The following is a 23,352-nucleotide window of genomic DNA, read 5'->3' as shown; positions in this document are numbered from 1 at the left end:
GTTCAAGTTTATTTGGTGTAACTTGTCATTTTTTTAAGTAATACAAAGATGTCACTGAAAGCCCTCACTTAGCTACTTGAGTCTGTTGTTGGTAACAGCTACACTTCAACATTACACTCATAATTATGATTAAAAATAAGTGGTTCTTTTGTGAGATGCTCAGAGAGGTATTTATTTCCTTGACCCTGTTGCCATCTTATTTCAGTTCTTACATAGTAATACTTAGAAGAAGAGTGTTTTAGGGGACATCAGCTCCTTATTCAAAGGATGGATGTGATTCATCATTTAACAGGGAACCAGTTCTACTTAAGAATCCCCATTCCAGCTATTTTTTAATAAAAAAATCTACTAGCTTGACAGAAGCTTGACTAGCTTCCTGACAGCTGACCATGTTTATGAGACTACTTTGTTTTGCAAGGCATACAGTGAAGTGCTTTAAGAACACTTATGTCTTACCATGATGCAAAGCCCTGTATAGTCAGAAATCTATTCAACTTCATACTAATGGATTCCACTGATTAAGACATGCAAACTGAGTAGTGAATAAAGCCTCCACACTTGTTCTAAATTTTTCCTCCTTCTACTTGATACCTAAATCCCATTTGAAGTACTAGTTTGTTTTGGTTTTTTTTTCCCTAGAGCTTTGCTGTGCATGAGACATCAACAGAACAAATTAGTTAGCAGATTCCCCCTTTGCATTCACCAAAGGAGTGGTCTATCATCAATATGTATGCACTTGGCAATACTGTGCTGTGGTACCATTTCAGTTGTACAATTTTTTACTGAAAGTATCTGCACTCAGAGGTGCTGCTTCTCTCATTGAATGTGTTTGTTTACCAGTGTTGTTATTTTCTATTCAACAATGTGTAAGAAGAGATGGTAGAACAGAACTGTTGAAAATTACAGAGTTAGCATTGCTCTAAAAAAAAAAAATCTTAGTGTGAAGTATTTAAGTAAGTCAACATTTCTTTTTTGTGATCACTGGTACATTTACAAATCTTTCAATTTCTCATTGTTAGGCTCCTTTGCTGCTTTGGAGTTATGACAGCTATCAAAGCTTTTGTAGAGCAGAACGGAGAAAGCATCACGTAAAATACTGATTGGAACCAAGTTAGTCCTAATTAACTAAACTTGCTCCAGAACAGAGGATGACTTATTTCTGTTGCAAGGAATAAAATAACTGACTGATGCCCTTGACCATTTTAACTCACAGCAATGAGCTGTGACTAAGTCACATAGTGGAATGCTGTTCTAGACATTTCAGCACTCTACATAACCTATCAGTAGTTTCATATTGGGACTTCCTGTTTCCCTTCTCATCACCCCCACCCTGCAAAAAGTGAAGTTTTATTTCTGTGCATAATTACTTGCAGCTTTTTAATTTTGGAGTTACTGAGGTAGAGCATTACCCTAGTTAACAATAGAAACCATTTGTGCATTTTGTTTCAGACCTGTATCACTTGCTGTCCAGTTTTCCATTTCAGGAAGACACACATTTAATCCATCTGCTCCACCAGCATTTAGACACTGCATTGCTTCAAATGCAGCAAAGTGAATTAGCAGCTGTAAGTCATTGTGAACAGTGAGTTGTTTCACCCTATTGCCTTCACAGAGGTGTTTTCTACAAGTAGTTGTACAAGCAGCATGTGCTGCAGTTCATAGTACAGTTACTGCTGTGCTAAAAAGCTGTCTTTCATCAAGGAGCAGACTAGCTGGAATTTACCAATTATTGTCCTTTAAGTGTACCCATGTGACATGTACTACCTCCTCATAATAGTTACAGAACCAGGGTGTCCCTAGTTTCTGGTAGTTACTAGATAGTATATTAGAAGTACTTCTTCCAAGCTCTTCCCAGGGATGTTAGTCTCTACTGCAGCTTAGAACTGTGGCAAGTCGACAGAAGTCTCTCTTTCTTCCTGTACCTCCTCCCCGTTAAAGAGTGTTCTGGGAACCTGAGGCTCTGGTATGAGAGAAAATACAATTTAAAATGCCTCACAAATGAAAGTGTAGTGGCAGTAGGTTAATTTCATCTACTGGACTAGTTATTTGCTAGTCATCTGTTACCACTTAATTAACTAGAAAGTTTGAAATTATTTTACTTTGTTCCTTTATCATCCTGAAGTATACTCCCATGTACATCATGATCTTTCAAAGAAGAGATGGACACAGTTCACTGTGAATTTAAGAGATGTTGATTATGTGAGGATCAAAACTGAAGTGTTAAAGATCACAATATTCCTCTCCTCCCAACCACACCCATTCTTTTCTTAGCATTGGGATTTCTGTGAAATAAAAATAGACATGGAACTTCCTAGTTGAATAGTAGCAATTAGTCCTGCCAAGTTTTTCAACGACAGGAAACTAAACAAAGACAATTCTAGGAGAAAATAGTTTTAAAACACATTCAGTTATAAAAGTATGTATTTTTGTGCACAATATATAGTTTAACAATCAAAAGCAGAAACTGTAAACCTTCATTCTTAATAGCATTCAGACATACAAAGATATACAAGTGTCAATTTCATACCATAGATATTGAAATTAAGCATCTATTCTATACACAACAGTAAGACATCCAAGAAGCAAACTGTTTATGACTAACATAAAGGCATCAACTCCCTCACAGATTTGGCTCTTGCTGCATCAGAAAATAGTATTGGTACTCTGATAGTACTCAAGAGTCTCATAACTTGTATCCTTGTGTGGTATTCATTACAATATTACAATTTTGATACACCAATCACAGCATTTTATCAGCCAACATGCTCATTTATTGTGAGAGCTCAGGCAAGTCAAGAACAAGGACTTGCAATGGCAAGGGAGAAAAACATTCCAATGTTTGGAATGTCCAAATGGTACAGAGCAGGCTTGTACTGTGTAAGCAGAATAAGGTAACCACTTCAGTCTTCTGTTCCAGGAGACAATCATAATTAAATAACATATACTTGGCTTTCACAACTAGCAGCAAATATTCCTTAAATAAATTTGAAGTTTTTAAGAAGGAAAAAAGGGCATATGAAATCCCTATGCAGGTGGCTTCTCAAAGTTTACTATGCAATTAAAAAGTTCTTAAAAGTACTTCTTTGCTACTTGCATTTTTAGGCACATAATCTTCATTTACTGATTGGGTAGCTAGTGAACTTTTGAAATTCATTAGCATGCCAACAATAACCGGAAGCTAGAGAGGAGCCAACCCACACTACTCAAGTATCTAGTCCCCTAAAAATGATTTTACCTTATTCACAGAAGGCAAACTGCCACTGGCCTATTTTTACATGCAGCTGCCCCATCCTTTGGTCAGTTGTTTGGGGGTTTTTGTTTGGTTGGGTTTTTGTTTGGTGGGATTTATGTATTTATTTTTTTTTTTTTGTGCGTGTGGTTGTTGGTTTTGGTTCTTTTTGCTTTAACTATCAAGTTGTCCGGGCAGCCAACTGAAAAGATACTGGTAACACTGACTGTAGTTTTACTAAAAAAAAAACAGAACACTTAAACACTGTCTTGCATTTTGGTGGATTAGTGTCATCTCTGACTCTGGGATTCAAGATTAGTGGCTACAGGGTAGTTGTGGACTGTCTTTCAAAAAAGCACCCCATAATGCTATTAGTGTTAATTATTCATCCAATCAGTTTGGTTTGAAGATTTTTGCCATCCAAACACTGAGTATCAAAGGTTAGTCCAAAGCAGCATTTTCAGCTTTAAAAAAAGGCATAATATATTGCTGGGTGGAGCTAAAACAATCTAAGTCACTTGAAACTTAATTACTATCAAGATTTCAAGAAAATCTTTTTATATTGCAGTAAAACTAAACTATTTTTCTTCTCAGGAGAGTGCTTTACCTCACCTGGTCAGAAACTCCTATATTCTGCAACAGAGGAAAAACATTTTATTTGCAAGCAACTTGGATACGTAATATTTCCAATTGCCAGTCCCAAAGTCTGCAATAATAAACCAGTCAGGAATCTATTTAGAACTAGTTTATTTTGAACTAGCATACAGGTCATCAATAGCTACTTCTTCCTCCAGACTTGTGACTAAAGTTTTACAATAAGCTTCTCTGGTTTTGGTAGGCTTAAGAAGCACCCCCAAAGTCACTGCTGAGAGCAAACTCTGCACCAGATCTCAATCATTATTTTGCACTGGAGAAAGGCATAAACTGAACTCCAGTGAAAACTGGCCAAAAGAGAGAAAGATAGGGGATGCAAGAAAATTGTATGCTTTTCTACTCAGTTTCTTCCAGTTCAGATGCATCATTCAAACACTTAAAAGTTAACTTTTAGATAAGGGGTGTAAAATTTTCCATCAAATAAATACCTCGGGAGACAGCTTTATCTTCTCCTACATGTGTGCATGGGGTTTAGATCAGATATACACAACAAATATTATCAGAACAATGCAGCATGATTAGTCATGGCCTCCAAACCGATGTCAATCTACAGTAAAGAAATGGAAACCTGTATATCCCTCTGGTTACCATTACCTTTAAGTTTGTGTGGTTAAGAAGTGTTTTAAAGCCCTCAACCCACAAGTGGTAAGTAATGGGCCTCTTCAATTCTGTGATCCATAAATTCAACTCCAAACCAATCGTGGTTTGGATTGTAAAACTATGGTTAGATGCTAGAGATACAAATCAGACAATGTTCACGTAGTCCCTATTTTAGTGAAGACACTCAACTTATGAGGTATTTCAAACAGTGCAAAGTGCCCTCTCCAACTTTCCACAACTGTGAATTCAGGTTACCCTGCTTGTTCAACTTAAATAAAGGACTGAATTTTCGGTGCAGGAAAATAACATTTCAAAACAAATAATATAAAGAAACTGGGAAGAGGAATAAAACATGCAGGAAGATTCTCAAAGCCCTAACACTTTTAGCCCTGAGCAGTTTAAAGAAAGTGAAGGCAGATGAGTAAAAGGAAGTTGGCTGCTTTCTTGGAGTCAAGGCCACGTTTACATGAAGCAATAAAAGAAAACTAATCCCTACAGAAGGGGTACTGCTTCATTTTTCCCCGCCCCTCTGATTTCAGAATAGACGTTCCACAGATCCATGAATATGGTGGCTTGCAGCTGGAGAGGCTGTCATTGAACAATGACAGCAGGCTTTAATTTTCAATTAGTTTCTTGGCTCTGATGTTTGCTTGCTCAATGCGTTCCCTGTTTGTATCAGCCTGAAAGAGAGAAATTCATAGGTCATTTGAAGACTTGATGCAAAACAATTTAAAAATTCAAACTGACATGAACTTCTGAATTGCAAGGTATCATCGGTGGTAGAGAGAAGGGGAGCAACTTCTATATGCTAGAAGTAGTTGTTTGTTTTTTTTCCCTAGACAACATACGCTGTCAATTTTGGTAGAAAAAACCAAGAGAAAACGGTTTTTCTCTTTAGCTGACTTCCAAAACACAGCAGCTTACCTCAGCTGGTCAGAAAGCAAGTTAACAAAACAAGGGAATAAAAATTCTTTACCAGTGTTTAGACATCTTAAGGACCTCTGCAGAGCAACAAGGTTGCTCTGAACTGTAAGTAACAGTCAAAACTGGGCCTACGGGCATGAAGTTAGATTTATTTTGCTTAGTGCAAATCCATAGTTTTCATTCACTTCCCCTCCAATGTCCTAGTGCTGTAACAATATGCTATTTGTAAGAACAAGCTTTAAATTTTATTATTGTTTAACTTACTAAAATAAAGCATTGAAAGTCAGGTCACAGTATCTAGGTTGAACAAGTGTCAAAATATAGTTTTACTGAAAGGTATGATAAGGAGTTTGTAAGTAATGCCCCAATTACACAGTGTGTTCTGGGGAATGTGCAGGAAGTGTAATAAGCACAAAATCAGCCTCTGCCCTCAGTAGGAGTGGAAGTCCTAAGAAGCTCAACCTGTGCCAAGTATTAGCCATTTCACACCTTTGTCTTGCAATAGGCTGGGCAGAGCACACTTGCAGTTCAAGTCCTTCCCTCCTGTTCCCTCCTTACTGCCTTTCAAATCAAGGGCAAGGGAGGGACAAAAACCTACTACAGAAACAGGGATTCAAATCTGTTAACAACACTTTGGAAACCTAGTTACTCGATCTAAGAAAAATCCAGGAATGTAAGCTTCATTATGGGTTTATTCAGACTAGGAGTCCTGTGTAATACTACTAAAAGTCACCCAGTCAAGTCTATTTCCCAGGTGAGTCAGAATTTAAAGAAAAAAAAATAGAAGTATCAATTCTATTCTGAAGTTAAATTTAATACTGCTCTTTGTTTCTTTACATTATACTGTTGTTTGGAGATTTACAGACAACATATGGTTTGGTTTCCATACTGTTCACTAGATTTAGGAAGTTATCAGCATAAAAAAATTAATTTAAATATCCTGAGACAAGTTGCCAGTCAAGTCCAGGAACTGCACTTTCATTTTTATTCTTGTCTGCAAAGCAATTCTAACTTGTATACACCATATTTTAGTAATTACTAAGACTAGATCAGCAAGATTTATTCAAATCACTAAACCAAAAGAGCATCAGGCCAAAACAAATGCTTGAATTTACTAGAAACGCTATTACTAAAAACAATAATTCCCACTTGCAGTTTATTTGACCAGGCAGTTAAGGCATCCTCCATATAATCATGTTGATTTGCCTTATCAATACCACAATCCCTTAATTACTAGACAAAATTGAGATGCTGACACAGATGCAACCACCATTTTTGTCAAACTAGAGGAGTCCTGTCCCTCTTGCTTTAAACCCTACTGCACATTTCAATGAGATTTCTAAATTCCCATTTTGTCTTAATACTATAATTTCACAGTAACTGGTGTTCACTTCTACTGTTTGAAATCTTTAATATAGGCTAGTCATTAAACATTTTCCTTTCTTTCTTAACCAGGACGTCTATAAAATAACTTATATTAATTTCAGAATATGGGAATTTCTAAAATAGTCTTAGCATCCTCATTAAGCTGTCCTTGGAAAGAAACCTCCCTAAACTGTATTATATATGCTTAATCTGTTTGGAGAAGCAAACACTTAAGTAGTAAAATGATTAAAAAAAAAAGAAAGGAAGTTACTATGACTAACTTCATGTGCAGCCCACTTCCCTGTGCACCTACAAACTTCATTATTCCAAAGTCTCCCAAGCTCCAATATTAATTCATCCACAAGAATTAGGGCAATGAATTACTTGTGTTTTACTTTACATTCATTGTAGTGACTTTTTAGGAATTTCAGAAGAGCCTTGCTATTGTTATAAGTACCTATTCCACACCACAAGAAAAAAAAATTAGCAACAATGTCCCAGGTATACCTCCAGTAAATGTTTGTACTTTTGATCTCATGAATTTATTAGTTTTTAGAGTAAGCAGTAATCTGTGCTGTATATTTAGGTTTCCTGACACGCGAGCATTTGAATTTTAAGCTATATACCCTATATATATCAAGGTAGAATTCTTATTCAAATCACTGCAACCTAGAGGATAGCATAACCTTACCACAAATTTGCTGCAAATACAGTGGGTGCATTCCTAATAACCTCTGAGTTCCAGCCTCTGAACTGAAAGCAGAGAACACCTTTGACACTTACCTTTACATTTATCCGGTCTATTTGCTTATTCTGGGCATCAATCTCATTGCCCATATCCAAAGCCATGTTTTTCAAATTCCCAAGAATGTTTCCAACTTGAGCAAGATTTTCATCCATTTCATCTTCTCTGGCATCATTGGTTATCCTGTTCAAATAATTAAGACAATGTTTCAAGAATCAAGAACTTGTTTTTATCCTGCCCGTATTTACTCTAGTAGAACCTGTTTGTTGCACTATGCATTAAAACCAAGGTATGTTTTTCCCCTTTTAAAACCCCCTGTATTTCAAGCAAGCATTCACCAAAAAAAGTGCTAAGCTTTTAAGGCTACTACAAAAATAGCCTTAAAAATTAAAATAGTTAACAGAAGCTTTAAGACGTGAGTTTGAGTTTCCCTCAAATACACTTGATGACAGTCATAGGCCTTGATATTTTTAACAGTCCCCTCAATAACTGAGTACTAAGCCTTACAGTTCTCACATTCAGAAACAGACTGACAATACCACCACTATGTAAAAAAAAAATAGCAGTGCAAGATGAGCACTACAATACTGAAGGTGCCACCTCCTCTCCAAAAAGTAACAATTCCTCCAAACAATAGTAAAAAAAATTCTATTTCGCATACTTGACCTAAAATGCATCTGAAAGAAGCTGACAGCTAGTAACAGGATTTGTGCATTTGAGATGGAGAGATATGAACAAGCAAACCTTGTAATATATCCGCCACTTGGTCCTCCAGAAGTCTGAGGCTGCTGCCGATTTATACTTCTCGGTTGCATGGATATCACATGATCTGCTGAGTTTTCTGTTCCATCTCCCCAGGTTGCTCTGTATGCTTTGCTGGCCTCAAAGTTCTTTGTCCTATTCCACAAAAATAAGAAATCTGAACCACTGCATTAGAAATATGGCTTTCTGACTGAAATTCACTATTAACCTAGAATTTCGGGAAACATTCGTCTTGTGCCCGAAAGAGATTAAATTTTGTACACATAAAACTTTGTCTATCTATATAATACAAGTTCTTGTATCTTGATAGTACAAACACAACTGAGTTACTCTAAGGACAGTGATTACTTTGGTCTTAAACTTTAATAGAAGAACAGTAATTTGCTTAAAACAATACTTCACCAGAGGACAGAAACTTATGACAGTCACAGGAAAGCTTACCCTATAGAGTTGTACTTATAACAGGAATTAATCCAGAGTCAAGATTAGTTATCTTTCAAGAAGAAATGAGGATGAACGTAAAAACTCCCTCAAATACCTATACTATGGAAGAAAACCATTAATTGCTACTGTTTTTTTATCAAACATTAACAGTTACTTGGCAACAGAAAAAGTTAATGCTTCTCATGTTAACTTTGATTATGAATTAACAGTAATCCTGTTTAAGTAGCTCATTCTGCAATTCAGTTGTACTAACTCCATTAAATCAATTAACCAACTTACCATTACATTTTTCCATGTAATTCATAGGAGAAAAAAAAATAAAGAAAGCACACTGACACAAAGCAGTCTCAAGAACCACAGAGCCACAAAAGCAAGAGGGGAAGGAAACCTGATGAAATAAACTTCTCTAAATTGGGGTCTGTTGTCATGAATCCTAAAGAACTTATTTTGAGAATAGTCTTATGTTCACCTTGTTTGGTGGACACTTGTGAAGGGCAATCTGTAGCACCTCTCAGTGCACCTAACTTTGAAATCACAGGCAGTCAATTTCTAGAGATTTGGTGCCTTTCATTAACCTGGACATTATGTTTGAAGAGTTGTGAAATTAGCTGTAATGAGCAAGTATTCCCTCTCATTCTACTGCTGTTTATGTATTCAATATGGGAAATTATGTCTCATTGGTCAGATCCTGCAAGAAGTAATCTAGAATGAATATATCAAGGGGGAAATATAGAATAATTTCTCAGTTCATAATGAAAATATTGCACCCAACAAAATCCTGAAGAAACCTAAACTAGTCAATTCTAGCTCCTTGCACATACACAGGCCCAAAGATTTCTAAGTTTACTGCAACTAGATTGATAATTATATTTTCATCTCATTTATACTAAAGCCGGAAGAAATCTTTGTATGATTTGCTTATGGAGAAGTAAAGTCTTACATGCCAGAGGCAACTGTGAGGACTTTATTAATAGAAACAAGTGACCTGAAGACTAGTTGCATCTGTGAAGTAGACAGGCAGAAAAAGAATTATTGTTCAAAGTAAGCACAGTTAAGAAGAAAACTTCTCAGCACCTATCTTTAAGAGCTGTTTACAAATTACTATACATTCACATTTCTCAAGTTGCATTTCTGCAAAGCTAAAGCAATTTACACAACTTGTCAAACCAGCAATGGCTCAAGCAGTTGTTCACCATTTCCACAGCTAATAATAACCTCTGTAGTAATGGACATTTTCTACTTGTATCAGTATTATGAAACATCAGTCACAAGGCAAACTGCATGCAGACAGACATCATGCACATGCAAGCACTAATGCAATAGAAACATCACTTCAGACAGCTGGTTAAAAATGCATCTGCACTACTAACACTGACCTTGTCCTAAAATCCACTTTCACCAGTTTAAGTGAATACAGCTTCTTATCTTAGTCTTCATTTTTAGAAAGCAAGCATCAGTGTTAGGAGAGAATGGAGAAGAAGGCATAGTAAAGATCAACAAAAAGGTAAATTGTTATTAGTACATCGATTGCGTAACAGAACTGCCAGTATTTTGTGCTTTCACAAAGCTTTTATAAATAATCTAAGCCTAAGAGAAATTTAAAAAAAACACCAAACAATTCAGCAATGTTCTGATTTAGCTTATTTAGCCTCATGTTTTTATGAAAAATACGAAAAGCTGTGGAGGTATGGCAAGAAGGTTGGCAAGTAAATCTGACATTGATAAAAGGGTTGGTGTAACAGTAGATACATGAAAGACATGCACTTTGTTCTTTGCTGCACTCTACTTACCCATTTTTTTTCTGTATATTACTGTCCAGTTTGGTACACAACTATTTCTGTTCTCATTATCTGTGTACTTGGAGTGCCACAAGAGTTCACAAATTCTGAGCTTGCTCAGCATCAATGAGCTGCTTAGCTTCAGTGAAATAAGACTATCAACTACAGAAAACAAAGACTGAGTGTGCCAAACTGCTCGAAGTCCACCAGCTTGAGCCAACAAATATAAAGCAGTAAGCTCACCTATGCAGAGGTCAGGACATCTGCATTTTCAAGGGACTAAAGCACTAAGACTTTCAGCCTTAGAACTCACACTCATATCTATCCTACATGACCCTTAAAGTACTATTCTGTTGGTTAAGTAGACCCAGCTCCAACAAGGAATTTTTACCTAAATTTCTGCTACTTCCCCATTGAATGAGAATTGATTTTGCTCATGCTAAAGAGCAAAAACCAACAAATGCACACACTATTCATTTCAGTCACTACACTCAATTTATGCCTCCTTCATTGTGCCATACTAAAGATTAGATTATTGAACTGACTTAGATATAGCAGCCCTAACATTGATGTTATAAAGGCACTGTGAAGCAGGTCTGCAAGAACTTATGTAGTCACTAGTGAAAAGATTAAAGCTTTAACACCAGTGTCTGCTCTGTTGTTCTACTCTCACCCTCTCTAAAGCATGAATATTTTTCAAATGCTTAGAGAACCAATATTAACTTGCTTCTCCAAAACATAAGGTTGCTTTTATATTAGTACAAAAGTACTGTTGTGAAAAAATTATTTTTGGAATCAAATTTCTAACAGACAGGCACTTGCATATATATAGCTATTTGCAGTCCAATTTGGTCTCATCTGCATGAACATTGATAGTCTTCTACTAAATAGAAGCCTTAAAGAGATTAGGACCCAACTGTGCAGGATGTTATATAGCAGCTGTACTTAGAGTAAAAGGTTATGTATAAATATACATATATTTATATATTAAAAAATGTATGGTTAGATACAAGTAAGCTTCAGTTACTCTCATGTAGCTTTAAAAGGATGCAGCTCTACAAACCAAAACAATCAGCTTTGGTAGAGATTAATTTTTAATTAGCTTAATTAGCTCTTTTATTAGTTAATATCTCCTGGGAGATATATTGGGAATATTCTAGAACTCCAGGCTCGAGTACCAATATAACTGACCTGTTACAAGGACAGACACAGAGCCCACAACATTTGTTGAGCTCTGTCAGTGTCTTCTCAGCTTCTCTCATGTCTTTATTTATCTGGTCCATGCCTTCTTCTATACGATTTAGTTGTTCTAGAAGAGAAACAAGTAACCTGGATAAACATGGACTGGGGGAAGGTGGGGAAAATTAACATTTCTTTCTAGCAGGAACAAGCTTCAGTTCTATCTTTATACCAAGACAAATTACTTTTTCCTTTCCTGTCTTTTAGGATTTTTTTTTTTAATTTTTAAGAAAGATATTCAGTGGAAGGTTTTGGTTACTACTTTGCAAATAACTTCCCTATCCTTAGAGTAGCATTTTTGTTGCTACTTTTAGAATAAATGCATAGTTACATTCACGCCATGGTGGAAAGAAGCAGCTTCTGTAGCAGAGCTGTATTACATTGTAACTATCATTACCTCTCAACTACTTCAAAACCTCTTTTAAATACAACAAATACACAGGAATAACCAACTAGGAAATACCATTTTCACCTATATAGTCTTTAATAATAAGCCTTTAGTTTCAGCAACAACCCTTTTAATGATAATTCTTTTCTCACACTGATTACAATATAATATTGATTTTTAGTGTTAGGGAAGAACTTACCTCCTTGCTCATCCAGCATGGTAATAGTTTTGATGCCAACATCCTGGGACTGTAGAAAGAAATTTAGTTGCATATACAAAAAATGAGATTGCATTGCAAGATCAGAAAATCTGGATAGCAAGTTTGATAATCCAAACAAGTTTATAATAAAACACTGGACTTAGAATAACTTCTGTAGTAAAGCTATTAGAAGTCTCAAATTATGAGCTATGTTAAGATAAGAAGTGTGCCTCAATTACTATCTCAATTAGTGAGGTTTTTAAGGCATTTTTGTGAGATTTTTCTTCCCTTACAACAAGATAAAATTTATTGTAATACTCAGATTGAACTGACAACATCAAGCTAGAAAAGTAAACATAGTTGTGCTTCATTTTGAGAAGCAGCATTTGGTTCACTCATCCCTAAATCCTTCAAAAGTGCTTAGAAGGCCTTTAGTCCTGGGAGTCACAATGCAAGAAAGCAAAACAAAGCCTGCAAAACCATTCCTAAGAATTCAGCAGTGAGAAGTGTACTACAGCAGAGTTCTTTGCTGGCTCAGTCTTGGATCCAGCATGCAAGTTGCATCCATGCTTTACTGTAAACTGGCAGCATAGAATGAACCACCAAGCTATACCAAGAGACATTGCTGGCTCATGACATGTGCTTAACACCCGTGCGTGAGAAGTGTTCATCAGGCTATGATAATTCAAATGATAACAGTAGCATCTTCTGCAACTGTGCAGAGAAGTAGATTCCTCATACAACTTCACGTTGATAAACCCAAAATACAGATTTGTTCCAAGTCATGTAAAAGGGTTTTAGGAGTATCATTACTAGTTAAAATTGATTAACAGATTGTAAGAAGATGTATGCAGAATTACTTGTTTAGAACTGAGAGCAGTTGTACTCTACTACCCCACCCAACTGAGCCCTACTGTCCTCACAGCTAAACATTTCCACTATTCACAGACCAAGTGAGCTAAAAGACAGACGAAAGATGTTATGAAAAGTAAATTATGCAGCCAAAGACATAACTGACCATCAGAAGACTTTTTACAAGTAATCTGTAGCATTTGGAGATTAGATCCTCTGGCTTAAAACAGGTAAAAAGGATAGTGATTCTTCTGTAATCTGATATAATGTAAAAATCATGAAGGTTATGCCATTCTAATGCTACTACTGAATTAAAGCAGCAACTTCTAATGATGAAGTGTGTGTCTTGAGAAAGACAAAAAACTGTTTAAAATGGCAGTAAACATGCTGCTTTTTATACTCAATAAATCCAGAGAATTCAAAATCTTTTTCTTACCTCAATGGCCAAGCCAAGAATCCTCCTTGTGCTTTCCAAAGACTAGAAAGAGAATTTTAAAATGAGTGCACTAATTACTTACATACACATCAGTGTCTGAAAGTCTCCTCTGCCAGTTCACTGTAGTAAGGCAATAGTATACAAAAGGTTCATTGCCTTGTATGTATTTAATACATGCTCATAGTAGCAGCACATTAGTTTTTCTTGATTTTCTGTCCCTGCTATTATTTTTCTTAGCCCATTGGAAAGCCATAAAGGATGACATATTCAAATGAATTTTAGTTAAATAAGAAAGCCATGAAGTATCAATATGATTAACAATGCTGTAAGCAAATTCCATAATATCAGTAATCAGGACTGGGTGATGAATACTCAATTAAGTAAGTGACTTCAAAATTCAGCCTCATTTTTAGGAGTAGTCTTCGAGGACTCCAGTATTCACCAACTAAAGTGAAAATTTAAAACATTCAGCTATAACCTTGCAGAATCATTATCCTGGTCTGTCTTTATTTTTAAAAGTTCTAATTTTGTCAGACAAGTACTGTAATCCCAGATGTCTTCCTATAATATTTACCTCATCAGTGACCTGGTTGGCCCTCAGCTGAATTTCTTCAGGTGATAGCTCATCCATGATGAGGAAATACTACTTGTAAGTAATCACGTTAAAGAGAACCTTCCTCCTGTAATAACAGACACAAAGTAAGCATCAGAATTATCCTTTCATCAGTATTTTGAGTTGAAACTAGAAGATAGTTCAAAGAATGAGGGCCTATCCATTTCATTCTGTGTAGTAAAACATCTCATTAGGACTCGAAGACACTAAAATACTTATTCAGCTGTATGACCTGAGGAACTAAAAAATATAGGAACAATCAGGATATGAAGCAGTTTTCTTTCCAAGATTTGGCTTCCTAAACATTTTTGAAAAAATTCTATTGTTAGTTAGAAACCAGGAAATGAGGTCTTAAAATAACAAGCTTCTCCGTGCTGGAAAAACACATTGGTTTGCCCAGCAATCTAGAAATAAGTTCATTAAGACATTTAAGTTATTAGTATAAAGTTGAAGTGTTCTTTCCATTTCCAATGCAGAATTTCAATAGTCAGAAAAAGGGGGAAATGTTCTCACATACGAAACACCACCTAAAATGATCCCAGGTAACACTCCAGAAATGGTGGTTCTTTTTTTATAGGAAATTCCTCAAATTCAAAAGGATTCACAAAGGTTTCAACTGCTATGTCTGCAACTGTGGCAAAGGTTTTCTAATCTAACCTTCTCATAATAAACACAGGGTCATAACTGCAGTCTCAACACACCATGATTTACCTTTTGCTATAAACAGAAGATATATATTTTGCCTAAAATAGAAGATGAATAAGCAATCCCATAAATAAGAGTGTTCCTATCAGAGATGGATTTTTCAGAGGTAAGAATCTTCGTTTTTTGTTGGAGGAACGGTAATAAAGCCACCACTCCTAGCAATGGAAAAGCAGAACTCACAGGCTATACAAGAATTTCGTAAGATAGCACACAAAAGCTGAGAAGTAAGAGGATATTTTTTCCCGCAAAATGTTCCCCCTTAATTTTAAACTAATCCTTGATCTTTCACATGAGTAGCTTGCAATGAAGTTTACATTACCCATGGATATAATTCCAAATATCCTGCTTGATTTGATCAATTTTCCCCTACAAGATCAGTATTTTAGAATATATAAGTAATTGCTCCTAGGAGGGTAAATTTATGCAATTTACCCAGCTGTTACCCCACAGTTCTTCACAGGAAGTGTACATAACTCTGATGGTGAACTGAAACCAAGACACTTAAATCCCTTACAGCTGTACTTCAAGATTTAAATAATATTTCAGCAGGTTTGGTCTTCAGCACTAGCATAGCCTGAGACTATGGCTCCAGGAGATTTTTCTAAAGTAGATGTCAATGCAAGTTAATTTTGTTACCATTTAAATAAAAAAATAAAACTTTTTTAAAAAAATATATATTCCCACATAAGGCCTCTAAATAACTCTGTTTTCAGTAGTCCAATTTCAGTGTATAATCAGTGAATTATCTCTTCATTCACAGACTCAAACTCTTTTCATAAGATTTATTTGAGGCAGTCCCAGCTTTGAATTTGGGAACTCCCTTCAAGCTGATTTGCACAGTTAAGGACCAGTAAACATGGGACAGGGAAGAAAGTACCTATTTTCACTGAATTAGATTAAGCAACCTCTCTGGGCAACCTGTTCCAGTGTTCAGTCACCTGCACAGTAAAGAAGCTTTTCCTCATATTCTGGTGAAACTTCCTGTGCATCTGTTTCTGCCCATTGCCTCTTGTCCTGTTGCTTGGCACCACTGAGCAGAACCTGGCTCCATCCTCTGACAGCTCCCTCAGATCCTGACAGACATCGATGAGGTCCCCTCTCAGGTGTCTCTTTTCAAGGCTGAACAGGCCCAGCTTCTTCAGCCCTTCCTCATAAGAGGAATGCTCCACTCTCTTAATTGTCTTTGTAGACCTTTGCTGGACCCACTCCAGAATCTCCCTGTCTCACCGTACTGAGCAGCCCAGAACTGGACACAGCACTCCAGCTGTGATTCACCAGGGCTGAGCAGAGGGGCAGGATCACCTCCCTGCACTTGCTGGCAATGCTCTTCCTGATGCACCCAGGACACCATTTGCCTTCTTGGTCACCAGGGCACTGCTGGCTCAGGGACACCTTGCTGTCCACCAGAACCCAGGTCCCTTCCAGCAGAGCTGCTCTCCAGCAGGTCACCCCCAGGCTGTGCTGGTGCCTGGGTTATTCCTCCCCAGTGCAGGACCCTGCATTTGTCTTTGCTGGATTTCAGACAGTTCTTCCCTTCCCATCTCTCCAGCCTGTTGAGGTCCCTCTGAAGGACTGCACAGCCCTCTGGGGCATCAGCCACTCCTCCCAGCTTTGTGTCATCAGCAAACCAGTTCCAACAGCTGACAGACAGGCTTTGTCTTCCCCTAGCTTGCTTAGATCTTCCTAAATAGCTCCACTGTCAGCCAGCAAGAAATTCTATAGAAATGCACAGCATTCCACTCGCTTTTACCCTAAATCAATAGCATTTGGTCTTGAAACTGTTTAAAAATTGGCCTAACAATGAAGAAATCCAGCTTCAAGATGTGGAGGAAAAACCCTTTTAACACAGCAGACACAGAAGGAAAAGAAGTTACTTCTAGGATTCTTCAAAGCTGAGGTATGCACGTGCTTATATTCTGATGCTCATATTTGTACACCTGTAGTGCTTTGCCTCTTATGAGATAAAACCATAATTTAAAGCGATGGCTCATATAATTGCTAGGATAAATTACCTGTGTGAGTAAGCTAAGTAAAACCATGCAGAACACTTGGTTAAGAGGAAGGTTGTGACAACATTTCATCATAGATAGGTTTGCTCAACTTTTCTGATAATTTCTTGAGGTCTTATGTCACTGAAAAGTGACAGCACCTTTCTTTCTCTAGACTTCCTGGCAAGCTGACCCACCTTCACTTTTCAGACATTGCCATTAGATATATAGAACAAGACAGATTAAGATTTCCTTAAGACAGGCATAAGAAAGCATGCTCTTTGAATTAGTTTGATTATTATGTCTGTTTAAGGTTGAATATCCAAGCCCAATGCATTAGAGTAAAAAAACCCCATAGCTTTATTCCTGTTAGTTTGCTGCATTGCTTTTGTAAGTACAGACACAACCTACATGGTAGCTCTGCAGAGGCAATTAGTGCCTTAAGGTAGAATAGAAAAACACATTCCCTAGGCAATAAAGACTTCCTACCACACAGCAGTTTAAAACATTAAAAAAAAATAAAAAATCACACAACGCTAATTTAAAACAAACAAAACATTTCCAAAATAGGCTGTTTCTGAAGACGTAAATATACACTCAATAGTTGCAGGCCTAATTGGAACAGCTGAACACAGCAGCTACCTTTCATGCAAGAAATCTCAAAAGAAATTTTAACAGCCCAGATGAGGCCATTTGGACTGAAATAACTCAGCTGTTCCAATAGAAGACAGTATACATACATAAGAAAGGATACTCATTTCCCCATCTTTCCGCCTAGGAATCATAAAGCATCCTTTGAGGTATCCAGCTCTTATGCTAATGGTATAATGACAAAATTCTTTTATACATGAGGCATTAAGATTACTCAAAGATAAAGTATACAGAGAGAAAAAACTTGATATGGCTATGATAACATTTGTTATGATAACATCTGCTAAGGCAAGCATTTAGTTTAACATTGATGCTCAATGTCTATTTTCTTTGCTTTCCTGCTCCATTTAAAAAATCCTAGCCACAAAATAACCAAAGTAAAGAAAGACAAAAGACTACAAAGATATTTTGGCTTAATTTTCTTTCTAGACTGGCAAGTTTTAAACAAGAATCTAATGTGCCTAAATACAAAGCAGTACTCCTTTAAGGAAGGATGTGATGTCAGTTTTGTTTACTTTTTGTTATCAGTTTTCTGCAGTATTTGCTCAGTTAAACACATTTCAGTACAACTCCCCTTCTGCCCCTTTCATAGGAAGGTCTGATACCTGCAGGGTATGCAAAACTAGACTTGCTACAAATATGTATTTTCTCAAAGTAGCCAGGCTCATTAAACTTTCCTACGAAGAAAAGGACTACAACACACTCATTACCTTAACTATCACTGCCTTATAAAAAGGAAGATTCATTGAGAAACCAGAGCAGCAAGGAAATAGATGCATGGCCAGCAAATAATAAGAACCTAACAATAATAGTAAGAAGAAATAAGATTTTTACTGCCATGCTTTATTTGGAAGATTGTGCAGGACAGAAAAAGTTCTTTGAAATTCCAACCTAAAGCTTTAGATCTCTTCACAAGACTACTCATGTTGCACTGAGCAATCCTGTAAGTTCACCACTATAATACATATAACTAAAACACTGCTGCCCAATCCAGAGGATGAGCATTGGGGATGTATTAGGTTTAAGTTGCTTTTACCTCCTGAACAAGAGGAAGCAAACTTATGTCTGCACAGTCTTTTTTCCACTTGCCATCCATTTGGTCATGGCTCCAAAAATGCTAAAAAACTCTGAATTCACTCTCCTATGTGAAGTTGTTAGGTTGGAGATGACTGAGAAAAAGACGAAGCAAGCGTTATTGCAAAATAATGAGGGACACAACAAGCACTTTTGGGCTGATTTTATCATGGTCCATTCAAAGCATCACTGCCTTAGAGAACTTAATTTTGTTAATCAACACTCACAGAGCAGCTGAAGCATTTTAGCAAGTTCTTTGTGTAACTTGAAAAAGTTGGAAGGTGACACAGACTGATGTGAGCTATGGCTAGGTCTCTGTTAGCAGTAGGGTGATCCCTTGAGAGTACAGTGCAAATTTTTGCTTGGGAAAATCACTGCTCACACTGCCACATTTGAAGTGGATCAATCCCAAGCACTGAGTTCTGTCCCAACCCCAGCTACTGAACTGAGCAAACATCTGCCAAGGCAGAACTTTCAGAGTGGGAGAGGAACAAATTCTGTGTTAGGAACACCCATGGTGACTTGTCTGCATTTATGTGTCCCCAGGTTTAAATATCTGCTTGTGATCAGAAAGCTACGGAAGTATCTCTTCATCCAACAGTAGTTCACTGGCTGGGTTTCCTGAAAATAGGCACATTAAAAACTTTGGTGGGAAGTAATAAAGCATTTGAATGAAAAGACCCTCGAGATAAAAGCATTGCTGTATGCAGGCAGCAACAACATAATCATCTCTGCCACTCACCTTCCCAGAGCACACCATAAAAAATTAACACGAAATCTGTTTTTGTTGTCTCTCTCATTGGCCTAAAATATTCCACTGCACCACTAAAGGTTTTTCTTGCAAGTGTTTCCATTTTCATTCAGAATTACTTGCCAACTGGAAGCCAGCTATTTATACCAACACACTCAGTTTCCAATGTACACAAGTTTCAAAAGCCATTACAACAGTGACTTTGCACAGCATTTTCAAGGTTTTTTTTAATACCAGTGATCTCCTGAGATTTATAAGACACTTCCATAGTAATTAAAACTATAGTAGGCAAGTTACATGATTTAAATATGCTTTTCTTCAGCACTTAGCTGAGAAGCAATTCCAATGCTTATTGTGTCTAGGAAAAAAGAAAACGTAATTCCGTGCTTTATTGCAGTCACAGCACATTACGGCTGTGCTGTTCAAAGTACTCAAAACCCTTACTGATCTTCATGAATTTAAATTAACTGCAGGGTGCCACAAGGCCTGATAAAGTGCTTGTTCAACTCCAATTACACTGTCCACATCTGGATAGGGAGAGGCTAATAAAAGTGACAAGTTTTCTAAAGTCAGACAGGTCTACTGGTACCAGATCAATACTGTTTTGATTGTTGGCACTTTCACAAACCCACCCTGAATAAGATTTTTGTCCTGCATCTCTAGCTGACAAGCAGCAGTTCTGTACCTCTGATGGGCTGAATGTCTTTCAGAAATTTGTCATATATCCATTACATTTGCTACATATCATAAACTAGTTCCTTACTCACCACCTGAAGGTCCTCAATTTGCACCTACCCCTCTTGCTGTGAAGTTATGCTTTTAATCAATATCACAAACTTCTCTTCCTCCTTCACTGATAACTTGTAAACTGGGGGGGGGAGGGAGAAGGAAATACCCTATCCAGTTCATCTAAAAGTATGATTGAGAAATACAGCCTATGCCTTCTTACCACAAAGATAGGAACTAGCTGGTGATACAACTCAGCTGTTGCAGCAACTGACTGTAAGCCAGTATCTCATGAGCTGTATTTTTAGCTGTCGGTGAATTGGTACAGCCTCAGGTGATTGTGGATGCTCTGAGTTCCTTCTATTGTAAAGGGAGCTGTTTCCTTCTCCAAAAGATGGAAGAACTCATAAAGCAATATTCTCACATATGTGAATGTTAAGTATGAATTTGACCTGTGCATGCTTGCAAAGGTCAAAATTAGACAGTTTATTAGACAGCTTTGTGTTTGGTGCTGGGGTTTTTTTGTTCTCTCAAAGTCTTCATATCACTAACACAGAAAAGTTTTTTTTTTCAAAACCCTTCCTTAACACAAACAGCTATCCTAATTGCTAGTTAGCTGAAATTCAGCCCAGCTAATGCAGAGTGGCACAAGGTATCAGCACCAGAATGTACTCCTCCAGATGATTATGTCTACAAGAAATAAATAAAATAAATAAAGCATATGTGGCCCTAGAGGAAGAGACCCGGGCCCTTGACCAAGACACTACTCTGCATGCTTCCTGCTTTCTCTTATCAGCTTCCTGAACACACTGCACAGAGGCGATAGCACAAAGAATAGGCGCTACCAATGCCACCTCCTCTGTGCAGTGTGTTTAGTTCTACACTCACCTCAAAAACTCACTTTTGTCCCTGAAAAAGCCTCATGAAACCTACTCCAAATCAGATACTAGCCAATACAAATTCAGTTAAACTTTGATCCACTTACTGACAGTAATAGATTCCATTTCTTCTAGAGATGCAAACTGTACTATATAACAACCTACTTCAAAAACTGCAGAGCAGAGGTCAGGCATATAGACTGGCTACTAGACCACCAGTAAGCAATAAAGTGCTCAATTAGATCAACCAAGCAATTGATATCACAAGAGACTTTTCCTTTGTCCCTAATTACCTTCCTACATAGCTGTTCCCTCTACAGCACAGAAACACGTTTGTTTATGAAGGGGAAGTAAAGCGACACCCTTAGTTCTAAACACTGAACATCTAGTGTCCTTTTTCAGAAAAAAAAAAAAAAAAAGGCAAACAGAGAGGTTGCATAAAGAAATTTCCGAAGTTGCTTTAGGTCGTTTAGAGAGTCAAGTCATATGTTAACTTCACATTAAGCGAAACAGAAAGACAAAAAAAAAGGAAGAAAAAGCGAAAAATAAAGCTGACTCACCAATATATTCCCAGCAGGACCAAGGAATCGAGACGTACAAGTGAAAGAAACACAAAAAGCACTTCGATGCTTATTATTTACTACATTAACTCTACAGTATCTTACAGTGTAGTCTAGAGGCAGCAGGACGCAATACATAAGCTTAAGAAAAAGCAACAAGAGGTGGGTTTTCTCCTGGACCCTACTAACAGCGCAGTGCACGGGCTCTCGCCAAGCAAAAACAAAAGGCACCTGAACATGGCACTGCCGCCCCCGGTAGGGGCGAGCCCACGAGGCCTCCCCGCACACGGGGGCGGGCACACCCACAGCTGAGGCGGGGCTCGGAGGACCCGGGCCCGGCGCCCCATTACCCCGAGCAGCCGATACAGGACGGCAACCACTGAGCCAGCGCGGCCGGACCGCGCCAGGCCCGCCTCGCCCCACAGAGGCCCCCGGCAGCCGCAGCCTGCCCCGCAGAGAGAGCTACGCGGCACGGAGGAGGAAACGGACCGGATGAGAGAGCCTGCCACCCTGCCCGGGGCGCTGCAAGCTGCCAAAGCCCAACCCGTCGCACACCTACCGGCACTGCCACCGCCGCTCCCTCACGCCGGACAGGGCCACCCCTTTAAGCTCCCATGTCCCGCCCGTCCCCGCTGCCGAGCGCCGGCCCGCGCGCGTCACCGCCGCCCCCGGAAGCGAGGCCGGTCCCACCCCGCCCTTCTACCCTCCCAATGTGGCGGCAGAAAGGAGCCGCACCCGGCGCCTCACACGGCGGAGGGCGGGAACGCCGGCCTCTGTACACCCAGCATGGCGGCACACTTGGGCTGCTGCGCCTGCTTCCCTCCATCTAAACTACCACACTCCCCCTTGGGGTGGGCAGTGCAGGCGTGTGGGGTCTGCGGGGTGTCAGTGCCGGGTGTGGGCTGCGCGTGTGGTGGCCCGCGGTCCGGCCGTGCTGACGGGAGCTGCGGTAGCAAACAACGCAGTACAGAAGTGGCCCTTTTTGTATCAGTGGGGTTTTTCTGCAGTTACTACTCTCTACTCGGACGATGAGTGTTAGCCCCCTTCTGTCACCAGCGGAGAAAAGGAGGGCAGAAAGGGAAAGCTACTGTTTGCAATCACCGATCCCATCCTTTGTAGCTAAACTGCGCAGCCTTTCCGGAGGTATATTCCTTCTCGGGCGTAGGTAAATTCTTCCCTGAGGGTGCTGACAGATCCCGTACCTGCTGTAGGCACTGTAAGCACAGCCGGTAGCTTTCACAGCATCAGGGCCTTTCGCTGCACCAGCTTACGTGGCTCCTAAAGTCCCTCTTCCAGTGAAACTGCTGCGATCTCAAGAGCTGGGTCTTGGTTTCCTTCCTCTCTCTCAGCATCTCGGGATGCGTCAAGCCCCTGTGGATTTTAGCCTCGTGAAAGATCCCAGTGGAGTAAGACTTACTGCATACTACACAGCCCACGTCCTTCTCCTTCTGCCTTAGAAATCGTTCCTGGAGCAGATATCCCGGGCGCAGCCGCCCAGGATGCCGGTCCGGCCCAGCGTGATGTCCACGGCATCTCGCTGCTGAGGTACCCGCTGTCTGCAGCGTCGGATTTGTAGAGCGCTAACACGTGGCACTACGCGTGTTTAAAGCGCTGCATTTACACACAACAACATTAACTTTTATTATCACTAATTGCTGATAAATGCCCCCAGCTGGCCAGTGCCGGTGCCCTTGCCATGAAGTTCATTCGCCTGTCGACTGTCCACCACCGTCCCGCCGCCGCCGGGACTGCATTTCCCGGCAGGCCCCGCGGGCACGTAGGCGTGCCTCC

The 23,352-nt window shown here is 38.9% G+C and overlaps 1 protein-coding gene across 2 annotated transcripts; it reads right to left on the bottom strand.

The window, feature by feature from the left end:
• Nucleotides 1-3,352: 3,352 nt before the first annotated feature.
• On the bottom strand, nt 3,353-23,297 carry SNAP23 (synaptosome associated protein 23). Of its 2 annotated transcripts, none has more exons than XM_058842389.1 (8): nt 22,979-23,297; nt 14,190-14,295; nt 13,616-13,657; nt 12,328-12,376; nt 11,693-11,810; nt 8,262-8,414; nt 7,556-7,700; nt 3,353-5,163 (listed from the first exon to the last, which is right to left on the bottom strand). In XM_058842389.1, the coding sequence occupies exons 2-8, from the start codon at nt 14,244-14,246 to the stop codon at nt 5,098-5,100; spliced, it is 630 nt and encodes a 209-aa protein (XP_058698372.1). In that variant the 5' UTR covers nt 14,247-14,295; nt 22,979-23,297; the 3' UTR covers nt 3,353-5,097. The 2 variants fall into 2 exon arrangements, with proteins under 2 accessions (XP_058698372.1, XP_058698363.1); XM_058842380.1 differs by lacking the exon at nt 22,979-23,297 and adding an exon at nt 22,121-22,253.
• Between the last annotated feature and the right edge of the window lie 55 nt (nt 23,298-23,352).

Source organism: Poecile atricapillus, chromosome 1 (assembly GCF_030490865.1).
Source record: "Poecile atricapillus isolate bPoeAtr1 chromosome 1, bPoeAtr1.hap1, whole genome shotgun sequence".
NCBI classification, from domain to species: domain Eukaryota; kingdom Metazoa; phylum Chordata; class Aves; order Passeriformes; family Paridae; genus Poecile; species Poecile atricapillus.
This window is presented reverse-complemented; position numbering and strand designations above follow the sequence as displayed.